This window comes from Planococcus citri, chromosome 1 (assembly GCF_950023065.1).
Source record: "Planococcus citri chromosome 1, ihPlaCitr1.1, whole genome shotgun sequence".
NCBI lineage: Eukaryota > Metazoa > Arthropoda > Insecta > Hemiptera > Pseudococcidae > Planococcus > Planococcus citri.
In genome coordinates, this window is record NC_088677.1 from 37,476,143 (window position 1) to 37,496,869 (window position 20,727).

The following is a 20,727-nucleotide window of genomic DNA, read 5'->3' on the forward strand; positions in this document are numbered from 1 at the left end:
CTCATTTCTGGAACAAATTTTAATTTCCAAACATTCGCCAACTAATGTCACACAACATTATGAGCCGAGCAGTCATAAAGATTTGCGTAAGTATCTTCGAAATCCATCGTGTTCGGGAGATTATAGGACCCAAGCCGCTGTCACTTCAGCGTTTGGCAGACCTTATTTTTATTTTTGATTTCTATTTTAATTAAAGTACATTAAATTCCCATTGTGCAATTTTTTATTATTATTATGAATCTTTGTGATACTGAATGAATACAATATACCTAGACCTACATACCTACCCACGCAAAATCATTCAGATTTCAATCGAATACCTATGTACTTGCATAAATATATTCTTGAGGAGGAAAAATGAATTCATAATGATTGAATTGATTGATGAATGATTAAAAATTAAATTTTTATTTACCTATTATTGTCTTATCTCGACTCTTGATTTGATAGTCCTGGTTTAAAAATCAAAATAATTAGAACTGAGGAGAAATTCATCCCAAATCATCAAACGATCACAGTATCAGAGACTGCTGTTCTTCGAATATCGACAACGAATAATCAATAACATTTCTAACATCAGAATGAAATATTAATATTATATAATGAATAGAAATCAGAAATCATGCAGCGACGAGACGACCAATAGTACCAATAGAGTAGATCACTCCAACGTAAAATCCTCATCGACCATCGAGTAGGTATATAAATATTATAAGATCATGTTAATTTTTATTCTCAGAGGGCCTCCTCCTACGAGTACAACCCACAATCAGACACAGACCCTTGAAGTACGACAACCCCCCACCCAACCACATACAAAACCGAACTAACTGAAGAGTTATAGCACCAATATTTAATCGGTTTCAAACTTTGGTTCGGCAATCAATCAAATGAGAAATGACTTAATGATCAAGAGCATTCTCTATCATCACTCTGTCGTGAGTGTCGTGTGCTCGTGTAACGTTGGGGAGGGGGGGGGGTATGCTGGATCGTCATTTTTATGACAAAGATAATTACAAACATATTACTAAAGTCCTTTTTTACAGAAAATGAAAAAATATGACCAATTATGCAAAAATCTTGAATAATGAATATCTCTGGTTCTACATCATGAAATTGAAAGATTTATGCATAATTGGTCATATTTGTTCAATTTCTACAAAAAAAGACTCTTGTAAAATTTTTGTAAATGTAATCGTTTTTGAATTCTAAAAAATAAAATATGCTTTAGCTTAGCTTTACTAATACTTGAGCCCTGCATACCCCCGTAACAACAGACAGCGACAGTGCACTAACTAACACAGCCTCAGTGACGCAGTGACGTATTCGAAGGAGTATTGCTCGTCTTGTACCCCCGCCCCTACCTAGTTGTGATTTGAATTGCGATTTATCTTTTACTTCTCCCATCACCCTTCTCGAAAAGTCGAAATTCTCGAGTCTCGACGTCTCATGTTGTGTTAGTGTATCGCTATGGTGTATGTGTATCATCGTGCTTGTCGTTAGAGAGTAATATTTATTCGTTTCATCGTTTCGTTGTAATAGCTATCAAGCTACATAAGTTACGGATTCACCGCGTGCTGCTGTTTTTTTCTAATTATTAATCAATCAAAATCGTCGTCACGCGTCTATTATTTCGTTTCCTTTGATGTCTTGAAATCGCCATCAGTAGCAGAATTTTATTGCACAATATTGAAGGGTAAGTCCGTCACATGAGTGATTATTACATAATTATTTTATTGGCCATGTGCCTCATTGATGTGATAGACGATACTGATATACTGTATATTTCCGAACTGAAATACCTGCATGAGAACTAGACTTGCGAAGCTGAAGCTGTGTAATTATTCACTTGAACACGGGATTCCTTTACTTTTTTCGTATGTACTTGAATGTTCGTCTCGTTTCTCTTGTTCATTTTGTTGTTCGTAAGTCGTTACAGTAAATTCTATCAGAGTAGTACCATGAAGAACTTCGCGTACAAGATACCATCAGTGATACTCGTCTATAATTCTATATCGTATCATCGCGAAAAGCTGTGGAATTGATTTGATGAGAATTTCAGCTACACAGATTGTGTAATCGTAATGTGAGCAAAATGTGTACTTATTTCCATAGCCAATAGCTACATTGCTACATTTTTGTATACCATTCAGTTTTCATAGATTAGATCAGAGTTTACTTTTTTCGAGAATAATAATAATTTAGAAGAAGCGATATGTTTCTAAGGAGTCCCATAAGAATGTATTTGAATTGCGTTTAAAATGTAAGCAGGGTGTTTCATTAGTAGCAGTGGTAGTGGTAGTAAATACGTACGACATGTACTATTTTCCCGACGAGGTCGAAGGCTTGATGAAGGATCAGTGGATTCTCGATCTCGACGAGTGTGAGGTTTGTTTGTCACTCATTATGAAATATGTGAACTGAGCGAAACGATTTTGCATTTGGGTACTCTCAGTCTCATGCGGGCTCATGAGAAGAGAAAACTATCGGTTTGGTTTCGCTCGCTCGGTTATCAAAATAATTGTTACATCATTACACAAAGCAGAGGCAGACTATCGATACAGTGTGATTCTGTTCTGACATCGGAATTTCTGATACATTCCATATCCATATTTACTTTGGGAAGAATTGTTTTTGAACCAGTTGAGCAATGAGCACGCAACTCAGTAGCGAAATAATAAACGCCACCAAGTACATAGATAAATATAATATGTGATGTGTTACAGCATTCACTAGCACACTCTCCTAATCTTCGCTTCATCATTGTGTAATGCAATACTACATACTTGAATGCATTATTACATCCCCTATAGTGACGAGAAATTATTGTTTATAATGTTATAGCATGTTTGTATTACAAGCATTGAAAGAGCGATGCCGTGTGTAAGTACGAAGTAGCCAGTGAACTCGAAGCTGAAAACAAAAAAGCCCAACATATTGTGTTACAGATAACAGAGCGACTTCGTCGGTTGATGTTAACTCCGCAAGTGAGATACGAGTATGATTTCTGTTGAATTGTGTATTTTTTCCCCATGTGCTATGAATTAATGAGAAAACGACGAATCAAATTAGTATTACAAATCAACAATGTTATCAAGCAAGCTCAGTTTACTGCTTCATGTATCATTTCTCTGTATTTATGAAACGAGAGGTAAGTGGATAATGATGGATTTTCATTGCACATTCATGATTCAGTTCTCTTTCTCACTCGTGTCATTGAGACATTTTGACATTTTAATTTCGTTTTCATTTGGAAAGAAACTAGAAATGCTTCAAAGAAAGAACGCATTATGCGGTGTTCTTTTCATGATTTTTACTAAGTGCTTATTTTGCTGTTCGATATAGTTAGCATCGTGAGGAACGATTGAAAACCTAACCATAAAAATATGCTTTCGTTTCATGTGATTTGACACTAACTTCTAAATAACATGCATGGGAACACCGAAAAAGATTTGAAATTTTTATGTTTCTCTACTCCCACTAACCAATTGACGAAGCAATGTAGTCGTTTTTCTTTCTGCCTTATTTTGTTATTTTTCTAGTTCATGATTACAGTAAGCTATCAATTATCATCTGACAACTTTAGAGTAGAGATGTGTTATTTACGTGATATTGTAAAATACGACAACCCCGAATGTGATTTCAGATATTCCATTTATGTAATATATAGAAGAAAGGAAACGATGTTGGAGATCAGGGCTCGTACTCTGATACTTTTCAATTTTCTGGAATCTTCAGTTACTAAATAAAAATCTATATGCGGGTAGTATCTAATTACGAATAAAGCACCAAAATGTTTTATTCAAATCATTTGTATCAAAATCAATTTTACAAACCTGCGGTTCGAACAACTTACATTATTTCGAATCACACCAATGATACCATATAGTGATTCGTGTCTTTGATCTTAAATTGAAAAACATAAAAACACTTCAGCAAAAAATCAAAAGTATGATTAAAACAAACATTGAAAGTGAGAAGTTGAAGTTGGAAACCACTTAATATTCACGATTAAAATGATTAGGTATTATGCAATTTGCATGGCCAATCTCCAAAATTAGATGAAAAATGGGCAAAATGAGAAAATTCTCCGATTTTTCCACAAAGTACATACGTATTCGAAAATGTCGAATATTTTCTGTATGGTTCAAACTATTCAGATTATATTGATTCGCAAATACGAATTATTTGCTGGTATACAAATGAATACTATGATTTGATTCGAGTCAGATTGCCCGCGCTAATCATGAGTTTTTTTTATTCGAATCATAGTCATTCCTATTAAAAGAAGAAAATACGTAACTTTTGATTACAAAATTTGTTTTGCTAAAATTACTTTTTCAATGATTCGACTTTTTGGTTTTTCAAACCTTGGCTCTACTTCTTGAAGCAGAGAAAAAATGTTAGGTATAGTAATATCAACAAGTAAAAATAATTTACTAAGAAATTCAATTCTTTATTATTTTCCAACTGGTTATTCTTTCGTTTTAACATTACGGTCACACAGAGTTTCGTTCGGAAACGCGAAGTAATGATTTCGTTATGTCGAACTCATCCAAGCCTTGCTTTTCGCTAAAATTGTCAAAGTCTCGCTTTGTTGTCAAAAATTGTCGTTCAAAAACCTTAACTTTTTGCTGAAATTGTCTTAATTTTCCTTATTTGCCAACACTTTCTCTATAAAGTCACTTTTTTTTACCAAAAAGTTGCTATACCTAAAGTCTTACTTGTTTCGATAAAAATCTCAAAACAGTGTCAGTTTTATTACGCCGATAATTTCCAGAAAAACTTGTCTTTTGCCAACAAAAATTGGCAAACATTCTTGCTTTTTGCCAAGATTGTCAAAATCTCGTTCGAGTTTTACATATTATTCAATTTTAATTTAAATGTCTATTATTCCTTTTTTTTTACTTTTTTACCTGATTGAAATGTTTTGTTGTTTTTTTTCATGATTTTTTGCATAAAAATGTTTTTCTCATATTTTGTAACTTTTTTGGTTACTAAAGTTACCTTTTTTTGGAAAAAATTGAGTACGAGCCCTGTTTTCTACTTTTCAGCTTTACTATTCAATATTCATAGGTAAGGTAAGGTGTACCTAGACGTTTTTACTTTTGAAAAAGTAATTAATTAATAACGATTTTTCTTCTACATACATAGCTCTGTTTCAAAAATCTTCTGTATTTGTAATCACAATAAAATCGAATATAACAATCAAGAATACGTCAAGCATTCGTATTATTCGATTATTGCTGAAGAAGAATATGTAAGGGAGAACTCTTCATTTACGCTTTCAATCTCCTCAATTCATTAAAAACGTACCGTTGAATTATTATAGTACAATTTACTGTCTTCCCATACGCGTTAGATTTTCTTTCTTTCTAATTTGATATTTTTTTCTGACGAGTTTGAAAATTCTGTCTTGAAATTTCAAATAGGTATTATCATTTACTCACTAATTTATCTTTTTTTTTTTGTTTTTTTTTTTCAAAAAATTGAATACTTACCAGTGTTATGAAGTTTGGCCATTTCGCATCTGAAATGTTCTTCCACTTTGAGTATTGACCATTTCTGAATCAATTCCTGCAAAACAGGCAGTAACCATAGGGAAAAGCGAAAGTGAAGCACCTTACTTCGTTCAGATATTTTGTACGATTTTACTGCACCTATGTTTGTAGTCGGAAAAATTTGTCATTTCAGTGATCAGTTAAAAAAATTGTTTCACGAAGAAAATTACCAAAACTGTTGATTTTATGACTTCATTGTTGTGTTTTTCAGAAAAAGAATTCGATCTCGCTTCACTTTATCCATTTCCCTCATTTTTCAGCTTGTAAAGTAACCCGTTGATACTTTCCACTATATCAAGGCCACTGACACTAAACGTAATTTGTTTTATTTAATTAGCCAATTTTAAACATCAAATAGTTGATATTTTAATTGTTTTAATCCCTAACCTCTCTGAATTTATTTCTTGTGTATGTGTACTGTATACTTACATGTTGGTAACTTTGATATCAGATATGGTGATGTGATGTGATGTGATCGGTTGAAGTATTATTACGTACATATTATTGTTAGTGGTATAGACGGTGCAATGAGGAGGGGATGCCAACCAAACGAATTTCATCCAGCGAAAAAAACTTTCATAATTTTTCGACATCGAACATAATTTTATCTGGCTTCTTGGATTTCAAATTTTAGAAATCTTTCCTCTTCGCTTCACTCAATCTCAATTGTTGAAACTTCGAAAATGTCAAGAGTTGAAAAATCTAATTCTCATATCAAAAATTTTACTAAGAAAAAATTACGAAATCTCAAGTAATCGTTTCCTATAGGTATGTAGTATGTACAATGTACATTTCTTTTTCAATTTCGCACGCTTGGATACCAATTTGAAATACTCGTACATGCGTACAAGTAGTTTTCTTGACATTCTAGTGACTAATAAAGTGAAAAGTTGACCGCAAATTATGCATTTTTATTTTTCGTTTCATTTTGGTTTCGTATTGTGATAGTTTTTCGACAATTATTTAGGAAAAAAAATTATTTAGCTTCAAACTACCTTTCGAATATTGTCATATCATATAAATTTATAAATTGTAAAAATTGAATAAGTATTTCTTCTTTATTTTTTGAAAATTCAAACGTCGATTTCAGAAATTGGTATACGTATGCCTATGGATAAATTCACGATTAAAACTTTGACTGTGAGAGTGAGTACTAATTTAGATTTTCTGATAAACCATACGATACGCTGTTTTTATTCAAATTTTTAAAAAAATAAACACTGCCTCAGTTTTTTTCAATTACGAGTAAAAAGTCACTTTCTCTCTATACTAATATGTACTTGGTAATTTTCGAAAAATTTAAGATAGTTAAGTGATTCTTGAACGGAATGGATTTGCGAAAAAGTTCGTAATATCTTAGAATAAAACTTTCATAGATACCTACTTATGAGTTTCAAATATTTTTGTCATAGGTGAAGAGAAGTTATTCTGAAATATAATCTCAATTACGAGTTTTATTTCCCTATTATTGGGATCATGTTAAAATTTAATTGGTCATTTTTTTTACGAAAATATGAAAGTCAGAAATCAGCTATCAAGTTTTTCTTAAAACCTGAACGTAATGATATTTTTTGTAATCTCCTCCTCCGCTAAATCGGGTGCATTTTTCTATATTTTTCGTTCGCAGTTCGATCAATGTCATATTAGATTCAAGATCTTTCCTGTTTTAAAATAAACTTTTTTTTCATGTTTGATTTTAGGCGTAAGCTGATGAAAAATGGCACCAAAGGCAGTAAACGATCGTCTTATTTTCTACGATAATCCGGCAACGCTACAGATAACCGCAACAATCGCCCTAGCAGCCCAAACATGGCGCCATGAGATCACATCCAATCGCACAAATTTTGATTCTTTGCTGAAATCATACCCTCGAGTCGAACGTCTCTTCGAAATACCGCCCAGTGTTGGCAAGTTGGTGAATAATTGCATCGATCGTATGAAACCCCACATACAGACGTGGGTCGAGCTACACCACTCGCGTATATTTTTTACGAATGGAAAAAAATACGACGTTTTGGTAAATTATTTCGACTCGTTCGTCTGGTGTCCCGATTGTTCTATCGATGAAGAACAAACGGCCAAGAATCTGATCGCGTTGCCTGAGTTGGATGAATGTTCCAAATATAAAATAGCCGCGTTGTATTGTTTCGTAGAGGATGTTCGTAGATTGTGGCCGAACGCAATAATCGAACCTCATCTTGTTCATGCTGTCCACAAAGCGAATCCTTTGATAGTCTATTGGGATTATCATATGCAATGTAGAGATAATTCTGTACGAACTTTGAAAGACGGATCGATCGAAGGTAAAATGATTGTACTGGAAGAGTTGGATAATTCGTCCGCCTTGATACATTGTTGGTCTCGTTTGAAACCCGAAGATCTAATTGATAAAGCAGTTTGCATCGTTGAAAAGTACAAACCGAAATGCGTCAGAAGTTTGATGCGTTTGCTGACCAAACCTCAGTTTAAGAAGCTGATCAAAAGGTGCTCCGAAAACCTGATTGTAGAAATATTAGACACGCCCGAAAGTGTAGAATTCGCTTTGCAGACGTGGGATTACATGAAGAATCTCATGACTGGTGATAGTTTCGCTAAGATGATCGACAAAATACTCGACTCGAGATTAGATCATAATCAAGAACAGATAATGTCCATGATGGATTGCGCCAATCGTGGCGATGCTTCGTCGGAGTTCGAAGAAGGCTGCATCGTCAACTTGAGCTTAGCTTCTTTGCTAAACCGTATTTGGCAAAGCACTCCAGAACAGCTGAAGAATTATGTGTTGAATAATCACGTGGATACGTTGTTGAACAAGTTGTGTACCGTGGATCAGAATCAATTGGCGAACTGCTCGCGCGATGTGAAATTACTCCTAGAGTTATTCTCGAAAAGAACCGTTCACCAGAATAATATCTTTTGGCGAAAACGTTGGCGCGATGTTATTCAAGCGGTTAGTTCAGCTCGTTTGACCGAACTCATGAAAATGTGTTTTCGAAGTGATAAAGAGATAGCGAATTTCAAAAGATCTCATATGGCTGTGTTTTCGAATATAGGAGACTATTGCGATACGTTGATTTCAGATGGGCTTTTCAACGAATTGAACGAATTTTTACGTTTTTGTTCGCCTGATCGAACCGTTCGAGCTCACTTGAAGCGTTCGATGTTATTTGGTACAATCGGTGCGATTAGATATTGTACTCGTTACGCCGATAATCGAGGAAAAATGCGAGCTTTCGACGATTTCATCTCGGAGATTTCCCCGTCCACCGAGCAGCGCGATGATTTAAAACGTCAAATGGTTATAGCTTCTGGTAATTTCAATATTTTATTGGGCTTGCTGACGTGCGGATTTTTACGCCCGGTGATGAAATTCGTCCTCCTGTTTCTTACTCGTCAAAAAGAAACTAAAATGGTCAAGAAGGATTTCAAGCGACATTGTCAATCAATTTTAAACCGAGGAAAATTTTTGACGTACGATATGCAAGAATTGAATGAATTTTTGTGCTGGTGCGTGGATGACAATCAACAGCTATTGGAGGAGATGAAGAAATCCGTGCCTATTGATGAAGTTTTCCAAAAAAAGTTCGAAGAAAGTGTCCGCGATGTCAAACGCTGTTTATCCAAAAATGATTTGTCGTGTTCGAGTGAGGACGACGACGAACTCTGGTTCGATTCATCCGATTCTGATTCAAGCTCTGAGTTTAAATTGCCCACTTGCGGCGAATTCCATAATGACGAAAGCAGCGATGACCATTACCAAGATCGATTCAAGAAACTGGATGAAATTTTATCGTGGTATTTCGTTAGCGACGCGAAAGTCAAGCAGTTTAAATTGATGAAAGTTAATAATCGTAGAATTCGTTTCATCGATAAGGTATTGAAGTCTGACAATGAACGTTTGGCTGAAGTTGTGCTACGTTGGTTTTTTGACGGAAATGTTGAAGACATCGAGGCTTTCAAAATGGCCCGGAAGAGATGAATTTACTGTTTATTGTGTCAACGGTATTTTTTTTCCTTTTTTGATTTTTTTTTTTAGTCACGATTCGATTTTTTATTCATTTTTTTTATTTGTATAAGCATTCTTACTTAATCTCTAGTATCGAATCTGGTCGTGTTTTCTATGATAATTCTAAATGAGATGATTTGGTATCTCGTTATTATATAGTATTATAAAGTATAATTGAGCGTTTTGACTTTTCATGTAGCTGCCGTGAGTTTTTAAAAAAAATGTTGAAGAGATTTGAACTTCTTGTAGCGGCGTTAGTGTTTAACGCGTCAATGAAATTATTTTTTCTTTAGTTTAGATTTCGTTTTTTACTCTTAGGAGCTTAATTGTTACTTATTACAAATAAGTATCAAATCTGGTCGTGTTTTTAAAAAATAGTAATTCAAAATATTGTGATGATTTGGTATCTCGTTATCATAATGAATTCTTATTAAACGTTCGACTTTTCTTACAGTTGACGTGGTTTTTTAACTGAGATATTGAAAAAGGTGACCTCAAAACGATGAATCTATTGTTGAATACGTTAATGATAACTTGTTTTTTTATTTTTTTTTATTTTTTTAGTTTAGATTATATTTTACATTTTTTTTTATTCGTAGAAGTTTGAAATTATTAGTAATGTGATGATTTGGTATTTCGTTATTCTATGATATAGTATTTTAGCCCTACGTAGACCACCTAAAAAAAACACCCACCCAGTGAAAACACAATTCAAAGTTTATGCTGGTGACGTTTTTGGCAATCGCTGGTCTATGCAGGGCAATTACCTGAACGTCTGTCTGACTTAGGTATTATTAGGTATTATCATGAGGTTTTCAAAGTGGCTTTTAAATGGTAACTTCATTGTTTATATACTGATGGTGTTCTTTTTATTACCTACTATTATTTTTTAAGTTGAATTCGATTTATTAAGTATTTTTTACTCGTGAAAACTTGATTATCAGTTTCTAATCTGTTCATGTTTTTTGTTAAAATAATTCTAAATGTGATGTTTTCGTATTCCATTACCTTATTAAACGTTTGACTTTTCAGCAATTTTGCGGTATCTTTTTCTAATTTTCTTATAACAATGTGTACATGGATTTCTTACATAGGAAACTTTGAAAAATGAATTGGGTAACTACAGAACGAGGTAGTGGGTACTTTTGTATAAATGAATGTTGGTAAGTTGCAATTAAGTAAAAGAATTCAAAAAACTTCCAATTTTTTGAAAATCAACGAATCTTATCATCATGCAACTGGAACCAGTCAACAATATTACCTATTTTTAAAGTTCTAATCTAAAGTTGAGTTGGGTGTTGACATCAGCGTTTGTGATTAGGCCTTATGATACTTCAAGTTAAATGTTTGACAATGATTAGAAGTGTAATTTCAAGTCAACTCAGAATTAAAATTATCCAGTGTTATTTTTTCATCATACACCAGCAAATTGATGAAAAGTTAGTATGGTCGTTCGGTTTTTCAATCATCATTATTGTATCTGCGTACATAATTGATGTATACCATCGAAGTTTTATTCGTTTGAAAAATGAATTTTCGTGGGCTACTCTGTGATACATATTATTATTTCTTCTCAATCATTCGGTTATAGATTCAATTTAGTTCATTTTTTTTTTTTACTAAAACTTGAGGACCCCCGAAGGGTAGCTTGTGAAAACTTTCATCGGTCTTATCAAAAATAAATGCTCAATTTATTACCCTACTGTATGAAACGTTATTTTTACACAACAATAACACTTCCAACTGCATAGCGTACACATACTGTGGTATAAATTTTTGTATCGATGAAGATGACTGTAATTGGTGGTCCAAATTTTTACTTTGGAAAAAAATGCAGAATACCGAAAAATATGATTTGGCTGTTGCAATTCAAGTTATGTTCCATTTTAGTCGTAATGTATTTTAACGTAGGTACATTGCATTTCGATACTTACATGCTTTTAACATTATTGGTGAGTAAAAGTTTTTTTTTTTAAGCCAAAATTCTTGATTTATGCAAATAAATAGCTTCAACCCTTGAGATCCTTTTTTTTTTGTTTTTTTTTCTTGGTTATTCTCTAACTAGCATTCCGTTTTGAAAAAAAGTGTATTTTTAGCACTCCAAATTTGAAAAAAGTCGTAAAAATTTGAAAAGTACCATTGGCAGTTTCAATTTGAGAAATCGTCTATTCCGGTCATATTTTAATTACCTAAGGGATAAACGCTTTTTATTGAGGTTCGCGTTTATTTTAATGAAAAAATGTATTTCCATGACCCCAATTTAAAAAAAAAATGAAAAAAAATCCTCAAAATCTCGAAATATGCGAATGGACAGACTTGACTCGTGCTCAATTGCATTGCACTTTTAGGTACCTACTTATTTTACTCGTTTTTTTGAAAAATGCAGGCCTCTTGTGCACCAGTATAAAAATTGGATCTCAAAACGTGATAAATTATCAAACCTCTCTCTTCCTATTAGAGCCGAACCGTGGTTCGATTGCAACCACTTTGCGTTATTCTCAACTTCAGTAACTGAAAATTTAATCCAATCCCTACTAGTTCGACATTTCAAATCGATTAACGCAGTTAAATCACAGGTCTGAGGTGATGAGTTGAAAAGTATATTTTTTTATGAGTCGAGTAGGAATCTTGAAGAATTAGAAAAAAAAACGTCCAAAATGGATTGTTTTTGCAGTCGATTCTACTTTCCGGTTAATTTTTGAAGGTGCGGGGTCGAGTTTAAGGTGAAGAGAAAGTTTTGAGTGGTTTTCTGCAAAATACGACGTAGGTACCTACTGGGATTTTTTGAAACTTGAGATTTTCATTGGTGATTCGCTTTTGAATTTTATTTCTTTGAGATCTACTGTAATACTTTCAAGTTCTTTATGATTTTGTTTCAGATTTCTGAAAACAACGAAGCTTCCATTGAACTAATCACCTATCTGCAAATTCAGCATGCCTAAACGAAAGCGATCTGATGGCTCAGATTCTGATGACAACTTCCCTGCGCTGCTTCAACTTTCGTGTCGTAATTTTGCCAGAGAATTATGGTTACAGGTTATCAAACACACAACATTGCCGATCGAATCATCTAAACTTGATCAACCATTTATTGAGCGTTGCAAAAACGAACTACTCGAAATACTCAACCAAAATGATCAGATGATACCCAGCCATTGTAAAACAACGATTGTTGCGCAAGTGAACTGCGTGATGCGTGATATAATCGACGAATTTTCCTCTTATAATATATCTCTTCTTATGAGTCACGTATTGGAAACACCGAAATGGAACTATTTCGCGTCCTCAATATGGAATTGTGTAAAAGATAAAGTCCCGCAACAACGAATCATATTCATGTTCGAATGGATCGTGAAAAAAATTGACGAAATCGGTTTTGACGCAATACCCGAAGATGAGCTAGCTGTATATTTAGAGATATGGGCAAATTTACCGAAGGATTTGAAAATGCGTGTATTTGAAAACTCGTCGTATTATTACTCACGAAGAAAAAAACATAGGGGACTCGCAAAACACGATGCCGAATGGGTTGCTAAATTGAAAACTCTACCGCGTGATTTGCGATTTCTACAGAAACTTTTTGCGGATTTTGATTTGGCTACGAGAAATAAAATGTGGCGTGAAAATTGGTTTTATTTGATTTTTGGCGCTAGTCTGACGAGTTTGCACTCGTTGATGAAGATGTGTTGCCAAGCTGAAGATGAAATTGAACAATTCAAGAGCGAGTGGCTGGCTCGAAATGAAATAATCGACAATTATTACAGTAGGTTACTTGAATGGAGATGTTATGCAGAATTGAACCAATATTTGTCTTTCTACTCCACGATTGAGTCAGAAATACTCGATTTAGCAGAGAAGATCCTCCACGCGTACTTTTCTCGTAACGTGATACACTTTCTGGGAGTAGATAGTTACAGTGATACAGTTAAAATTGCTCGCTCGGGTGGCTGGTTAGAGAAAGCAATTAAAGGACCCACATTCGAGTACCATTTGCGAAAAGATGACGTAAAAATGAAGCTACAATGCCGCTGGTTTCTTCACGAAGGTTCTTTTGACGGAATGCGTGATTTTCTGTCGTTTTTTTTGCCCGAAGAAGAAATTGTTGTATACGAGCGTCGATTCCTACGCTTCTTTTTCTTGGAAAATAGTTCACCCATCCAGGATATAGCGGACCATAGGCTCTTCTTCTCGATGTGGCGTTTCAGTTTCCTCACTAAATTGGACGAGTTTGATGCATACATCAATCGCGTATTTTCTTCGGCCGATGAAGTTGTCGCTTTCAAAAAAGATATCATATTCGCACGATTTACGTACGAGAGTTTACTTGATTACTTGGATCGTAAAAGCGGTGATAGTAGTGAGGTTCAGAAATTTGTTACGATGTGTTTGTCCTGCGAACAAGATGTATCTAGATGGAAAGAGCGGTTTATGGAGCATGCTTTGCAAAGTATCAGATTACCGCGTCATCTCGAAGGTCTTTTCCATAAAGAAGACAATATCATGTCATGGTGTTTGGACTCGGAAGAAAAAATGACCGAATTTCAAGTTAATACGTTGCCTATCGGTGAAATCTTCCCGATTATGGAACGGGCTCTTTCCGGGAAAAGTGCTGATGTTTATACATTGAGAAATGTTGCTAATAACATTATAAAGTGGTGGATCACTGATGTTCAAGAAATGGCTGATTTTAAAATTAGCAAGTTACGCAAGTGCGCCGACGATGATCCAATGTTAGAAGCTTTGTTAAAAGATAATAAAGATGGATATCTACAAAGCGAAAACGATGATCTAAAACGTTATTTTGTCCTCGCCTCGTGTATTCCCCGTTAATCGATCAATGAAAATATCTTATTTTGTGCGTAAAGATTGAATTATTAACTACGTTTTTCAATAAGTTGATATAAATATTTTTCTTTTGATACCTACCTAATAAATTTGTTGTGTAATTATAAAAATCTCAACTACTTTTATGAGTTTTTCTCTATAAAAACATACTTTTTAAGAATTGTTTTGGTCTTTGAATTAAATGTCCATTTGCTATGAGTACCAGTTCATTAATCATGGATAATTGCCTGCATAGGTAGGTAATAGTTATGATAGGTATTTCTCTGCTAGAAAGAAACTAAATAATATTTTCTTGTTGCTAATGCGAAGAATAGCATGTATTCCAATTTCCAAGTCGTTCAAGCTATAGCGAACGCCAGATTTGTAACCTTCAATAATGCGACGACGCACGGTGAAAGGAAACTTTGGTAAACACAAAAAAAAAGAAATTTTATCGGGGAGCAGTTTGAAATTTTCTACTTGGAAATTCAATACTACACCCCATACTTGGCATTGCTTGCTTCAAATCAAACCACCGAATCTTTTTTCAGAATGACTTTGGGGACCTAAGACCACTTTCATTCGGTTTCTGGCTGTTTTTGCTCCTATTTTCAAAAGAGAAAGAATTGTCGGATATAAAAATTCATTTTGATTCAAGAAACCCGCTACCTACATTATGAAGAGGGAGTTGTGAGTACAAAAGTTTTGAAAACTATGGAAATGCATCAACTTTGAAAATTCATTAGGTACTTACTTATAGATACATATTTTTAAAGAGATTAATCAGAATTAGATTTGATCAATTTTTCATTATGAAAGATTCTTTGCACAGACGGACTTTCATTGTTTTAAAAAAAATTTGAGACACATGAACCTACCTCCAGTCCTCCACTCCTCGAAATAAACCTCTTTAAATTCAAAATTATTTTCGTAGGTTTGTATTTCGCTCATTTTCTAGTGAACTGTATTAGATTCAAAGAAGTGAATGTGATGACATGATGTGCGTTAATTTTATAGCAAAATAGGTACATATAACTAATTTTCAAACGTGTTACTCGGAGTATTGAAGTGGACCCTGAGGGGTTAAAATTAAGTACATATTTTGCGAAGTTCATCTCTCACACCGCACACGAATGTCGAAGTTTTAGAATCAGAATAGACAACGATGCCAGAATTGGTACCTAAATGATCCCCCCTCGCCATTTCGGTCTGTATGCGAGGGATCCTAGGTACGCCCTTACAACCTTTCTAGGTATGTATCGTAATGATGCAAGTGTACAAGTACGGTGTACATGTAGGTACGTACAGTACATACCTACTTCTTTTTTGGACTTGTAATTTTCAGGATTCATTTTTTAATCAGAACCGAGAGTGTTGAGAAAGTGTATTCTTGAAGACCGCTCTTTTAAACAGTTTTTTTTTGGGGGGGGGCACTTGCGCCAATTCACTCATACTGTAGGTATGTACATATTTTCAAAATAGTTTTGATTAACAGAAAACTCTTCTTTTAAGAAAATTCTGATGTCATGAAAAATCTTTTCACATCAAGAATGATGTTCCATTTTTCAAATGAATATTTTTTCGAAGCTTTTGTCTCGACTTCTCTCGGACCATTTGGCTTCTATTTTCTGAAATTTGGAATTTTAAAAAATATGAAACAGGTGTTCAAGTTTGAAAAATGAAAAATATTATTTTCTATACTATCAAAATTGATTTTGTTTAGACTATCAAGTTGATAAATGTTCGGAAACTTTTTTCCACGTTTCACTCGAATGGAATACCTAAATTTTCTTTTTCAAAATTTGTAATTTTTTAAAAACGGTGGTCCAAGTTTGAAAAATGTTGAGGTCAAAAGTACCATTTTCTACCATTAAAAATAAGCCTGCGTTCTCAGCTTCCACAGTTATCAATTTTCAAAAGCTATTATTGTGACCTTTGCTCAAACTGAGTGAATTTTCTTTTTCAAAATTTACCATTTTTAAAAAACATTGGCCTGAGTCTGAATAATGTCAAAAGTTGGAAACCGTATCATGCTCGCAATGTTGAATTTTCAAAAGCTTTAATCCTCGCTTCGATGGTACCAACTTGAAATTCGCGCCCTCTAGTTCAAATTTTAAAAATGTTAAAGCCAGAAAAATCAACTTTTTATATCAAAAATATTTTTTTTTTGCTTTCAGAATTATCTCAAGTTTCTATAACTCTTGCCTGAGCGGTTCAGAAAAATTAACTTTTTTATCCATCAAGTGCGAATTCGAAAATTCACTCCTTTTCCTCTCATTCGTTCGTCTCTACGATTTAGGATCGATGAAGTTTTTCTAACGAATTCTACATAGGTACATACTTAACTTACCTTAATAAAAATATATATGATCGGTGTAAGTAACCTCGCAACATTGCTTTGCTATGTGAGAGTTGATTGATTAATTTGTCAAAAGTCATTTATTCTCAGAACTTGAATTTTGGTTTTTGGCAACTATCAAGTTGATTGTTACAATTTTTCAAAAACTAAATAATATGCGAATTTCTTTCCGTTTTAGCTTTTTTTTTTTGAAGATGTTTAAATTATTTCCTATTGAATTTATGACTTTCACTTCTGTCACATTCTATATCATGAACCCATATTTTTGTGGCGTTTTCGTTTTTTCTCATCGATAACGAAAATTTTGATTTCAGATTTGGGGTCAATTTTCCAATTGAAGCGGTGATACCAACATCAGAAAATTTACATCGCATCATTTAGAATGTTTTCCGATTCCGAGGAAACTGTCCCGACGTTACAATATCTGGCTTGTCATCAGTTTGCTCGATGGTTGTGTCAAGAGCAAACCAAGAACTGTTGTTTGCCAACTGATTCACATTACTTTGAGGAAGCATTCTTTGACAACTTTAAAGATGAAATCCTTACTACTTTGAGCAAAAATAACGCGTTTATGCCGACAGTTTTTAGAATAGCCATCGCAGAACAAGTGGAGTCCATAATGCAAGAAATGAAAAATGAATTATCTCACCTGGACTTGATAGGTCTATTGGATTGTATGCTAAAAAAGCCAAAATGGCACGACTTTGTATTTTTGTGGTGGTGTTGTTTTTGGCGCGAAGCTGGAGACGAGATGTTTTTAACGATGTTCGAAAGAGTGATGGAAAAATCTGAAGAACTTGGTTTGCATACAATACCCGAAGATGAATTATCATCCTATATCAAAATATGGAAGAGCGCTTCGAAACGTTTGAAACTCAAAGTGTTTGAGAACCTGTCACGTTCCTTTACAAAAAAAGGCAAATTTAGGCCTACTAGAAGCGTTGAAGAATTGTTCGGTTTACAGCGTGATTTAGAATTCCTTATGAAATTATTCGAAGATTTCGATTTGTCGGACAGACTTCAAATATGGATAGAAAATTGGCAAGACCTGATCTATGGTGTCAGTCCAACGCATCTGGAACCATTTATGGAAATGTGTTGCGAAAGTGATGACGATGAGGCGTTTCGGGAATTCAAAAAAGCGTGGCTTTCTAAACGTGAAATTATTGAAGATTATTATTGTATGCTGATTGATAGATTTTGTGTGAACGAATTGGACGATTTCATGTATTTTTATGCGAGCTGTTCATCGTCAGACGAGGAGGTACTTCAGTTGGCCCAACGCATAATCCATACTTACTTCGTCTTAAATCCGCTTCCAAAATCTTACGAACATTTACTTCATATTGCTCAGTCTGACGCGTGGTTTGGTGAAGCGATTCGAATGCCTGAACTCGAGTACCTTATGCGAGTAGAAGTAATCAAAATGAAAAAGTATTGTCATTTTTTGATTCAAAAAGCCAGATTCAACGAAATTCCGTATCTGTTGAACTACTTTTTACCCAAGAAGGAAGCGAAAAAATATGAAAAACAGTTCACGAAGTCGTTCTTTTTTGAAACCAGCGCTGTTTTCGACCAAATTTTCGAACCTTGGATGTATTCTGATATATTTCGGAAACCGATCGAATTCGACACGTTTATCAAACGTGTATTTCCTTCAACCAAAGAAGCAGCAAATTTCAAAAAAAAGATGATTTACTCCCAAAATACCATAAATGCTATTCGTAGTCATTTAAGCGCGAGCGAAAAATCTGATGCGGATAATTTCGTGCGAGTGTGTTTATGTTCGGAACAAGAAATATCTGATTGGGAAGATACGATGTTGCGTGATACTGTATGGCGCATCAGAAACTCGCTCGATCTTGGGGATGCGTTTTCCCGGCTAACTGACATTATAGCATGGTGTACTGGAACTGAAGAAAGGACGTCTGAATTCAAATCTTTGTTGCCGATTGACGAAGCGTTTGAAATTATTGCCCGCTGTAGTTCTTCAAGAAATGGCTATGACGTTGGATTAACGAGATTTTTCGATTTTGATCGTATTTTAAAGTTGTGGTATCCCGAGATCGAAGATAGGGTTAATTTTAAAATGCAGAAGTTGCGAGATTACCTAAACGATGATTCTGTCTTAGAGGTAATGTTATTAACGTACAAAAATGATTTTGTTCAATGTGGTACAGATGATGAAAGGCGCGAGGTAGTCGTTAGTTCATGTCAGCATTGACAAAAGTGTCTTTCACCTCCCCTTTATTATACTTTTGTTAGTTATTATTTACTGAAGGATTCAATTATAAATAGGTATGGTTTGTTCAACTGAGTATTACAAATACATGGTTCTGTAATTTACTATTTTTCTTGCTTTATTTTCTTTCAATGCTTCTAAATCGGTTAATTTTCATTTTCCGATGTTTTTAGAATACCTACTCGCAACTGTAAAAAAAAAATGGTTTGAAGAGTGTTTTGAAACTAACTCATGGTCAAAGCTTAGATGCTTAAATTTTATGGGACAGTTGAAAACAATCCGGATACCTTACCTACCTACAAGAATATTCATTTATTGAACTCAACTACCTATAGGTATCTCTATCTATACCTAACCATCAAAAATTGACGTTAGGTACTAAATTAGATTTTCTACAGCTTAATTGGTCATCGTCATAGCTATCAGACATCAAAGCAATCGCGTTTAATAAGTATACAGCTAGTATGACACAAAAGTAGTGTTCGGTGGCTTTTATTTCTAAGTGGAAAAAGCTAGCGAGATGAATGAAGCGGTGTTTAGTAGGAAAAAATAAGGGCTTTCAAAAGCGAGCTTGAAAATTTTAGGCCCATGCACAGGGTGTCCACAAATTGAAAAACCGGTTTGGTCAAAAAATTGAAACTGGTTTTTATTGGCGCAATGTATTCTACACACTAAGGCGGCAAAAACATGATATGCATTTTTTGAAATCGGTTCATTAATTTGCAACCAGGTGACAAAAAATACCCAAAAATTGCAGATAGAGAAAAAAGCTTGAAACAAAGATTCAGAAAATGAAAAATTGAACCATTTTCGCTGATAGGATTTTGAAAATGGCTTATTAATTTGCAAACAGGTAATTTATGATGGCTTCCTGCGAATTACTAATTATTAACCGGTTTCAAAATCTGATTCGCGAAAAAAGTTTAATTTTTCACACTCTACAACCCCTGTTTCAACCTTTTTCCTCCATCTCCAATTTTTAGGTGATTGTCAAGAACATGGTTGCTAAATGCAAACCAGTGAACTGGTTTCAAAATGTGATTACACAGAATTGTATTATTTTTCACACTCTACGACTTTTCTTTTCTTTCAAGCTTAGGTATCTATTTCACTATCTGCAATTTTTGGGTAAGTTTCAATAACTGGCTGCGAATCAATTAACCGGTTTCAAAATCTGATTAACGGAAAAAGTTTAATTTTTCATTTTCTAAAACTTTTGTTTCAAGCTTGTTTTCTCTATCTTAAATTTTCAGGTGATTGTCAAAAGCTGGTTCCTAAATGCGACCCAACGAACTGGTTTCAAATGTGATTGAACAGAATTGTGTAATTTTTCACCCCCTACAACTTTTGTTTCAAGCTTTTTTCTCTATCTCCAATTTTTGGGTAATTTTTGATAACTGGTTGCAAAGTAATGAACCGGTTTCAAAATCCGCTCAGCGAAAATGGTTCAATTTTTCACGCTCTACAACTTTTGTATCAAGCTTTTTTCTCTATCTCCAATTTTTAGGCGATTGTCAAAAACTGGTTGCTAAATGCAAACCAATGAACCAAAATGTCATTAGACAGAATTGTGTAATTTTTCACGCTCTACAACTTTTGTTTCAAGCTTTTTTCTCTATCTGCAATTTTTGGGTATTTTTTGTCAACTGGTTGCAAATTAATGAACCGGTTTCAAAAAATGCATATCACGTTTTTGTCGCCTTAGTTTGTAGAATACATTGCGCCAATAAAAACC

General features: G+C 34.2%; 2 protein-coding genes across 5 annotated transcripts; both read left to right on the forward strand.

Moving 5' to 3' along the window:
• The first annotated feature begins 1,262 nt into the window (after positions 1-1,262).
• LOC135831758 (uncharacterized) lies at positions 1,263-19,099 on the forward strand. Of its 3 annotated transcripts, XM_065344487.1 has the most exons (3): positions 1,263-1,696; positions 16,569-16,724; positions 17,065-19,099. In XM_065344487.1, the coding sequence occupies exon 3, from the start codon at positions 17,133-17,135 to the stop codon at positions 18,972-18,974; it is 1,842 nt and encodes a 613-aa protein (XP_065200559.1). In that variant the 5' UTR covers positions 1,263-1,696; positions 16,569-16,724; positions 17,065-17,132; the 3' UTR covers positions 18,975-19,099. The 3 variants fall into 3 exon arrangements, with proteins under 3 accessions (XP_065200559.1, XP_065200558.1, XP_065200557.1); XM_065344486.1 differs by lacking the exon at positions 16,569-16,724 and having other exon boundaries at positions 1,264-1,696; XM_065344485.1 differs by lacking the exons at positions 16,569-16,724; positions 17,065-19,099 and adding an exon at positions 12,447-14,611 and having other exon boundaries at positions 1,282-1,696.
• On the forward strand, positions 1,726-9,735 carry LOC135831756 (uncharacterized). Of its 2 annotated transcripts, none has more exons than XM_065344484.1 (2): positions 1,726-2,086; positions 7,262-9,735. In XM_065344484.1, exon 2 carries the CDS (start codon positions 7,279-7,281, stop codon positions 9,538-9,540), a length of 2,262 nt encoding a protein of 753 aa, XP_065200556.1. In that variant the 5' UTR covers positions 1,726-2,086; positions 7,262-7,278; the 3' UTR covers positions 9,541-9,735. The 2 variants fall into 2 exon arrangements, with proteins under 2 accessions (XP_065200556.1, XP_065200555.1); XM_065344483.1 differs by lacking the exon at positions 1,726-2,086 and adding an exon at positions 2,127-3,151.
• Positions 19,100-20,727: the final 1,628 nt, after the last annotated feature.

Coding starts and splice junctions, on each gene's coding strand:
- LOC135831756 (XM_065344484.1), top strand. CDS start 7,279: ATGGCACCAAAGGCAGTAAACGATCGTCTTATTTTCTACGATAATCCG.
- LOC135831758 (XM_065344485.1), top strand. CDS start 12,502: ATGCCTAAACGAAAGCGATCTGATGGCTCAGATTCTGATGACAACTTC.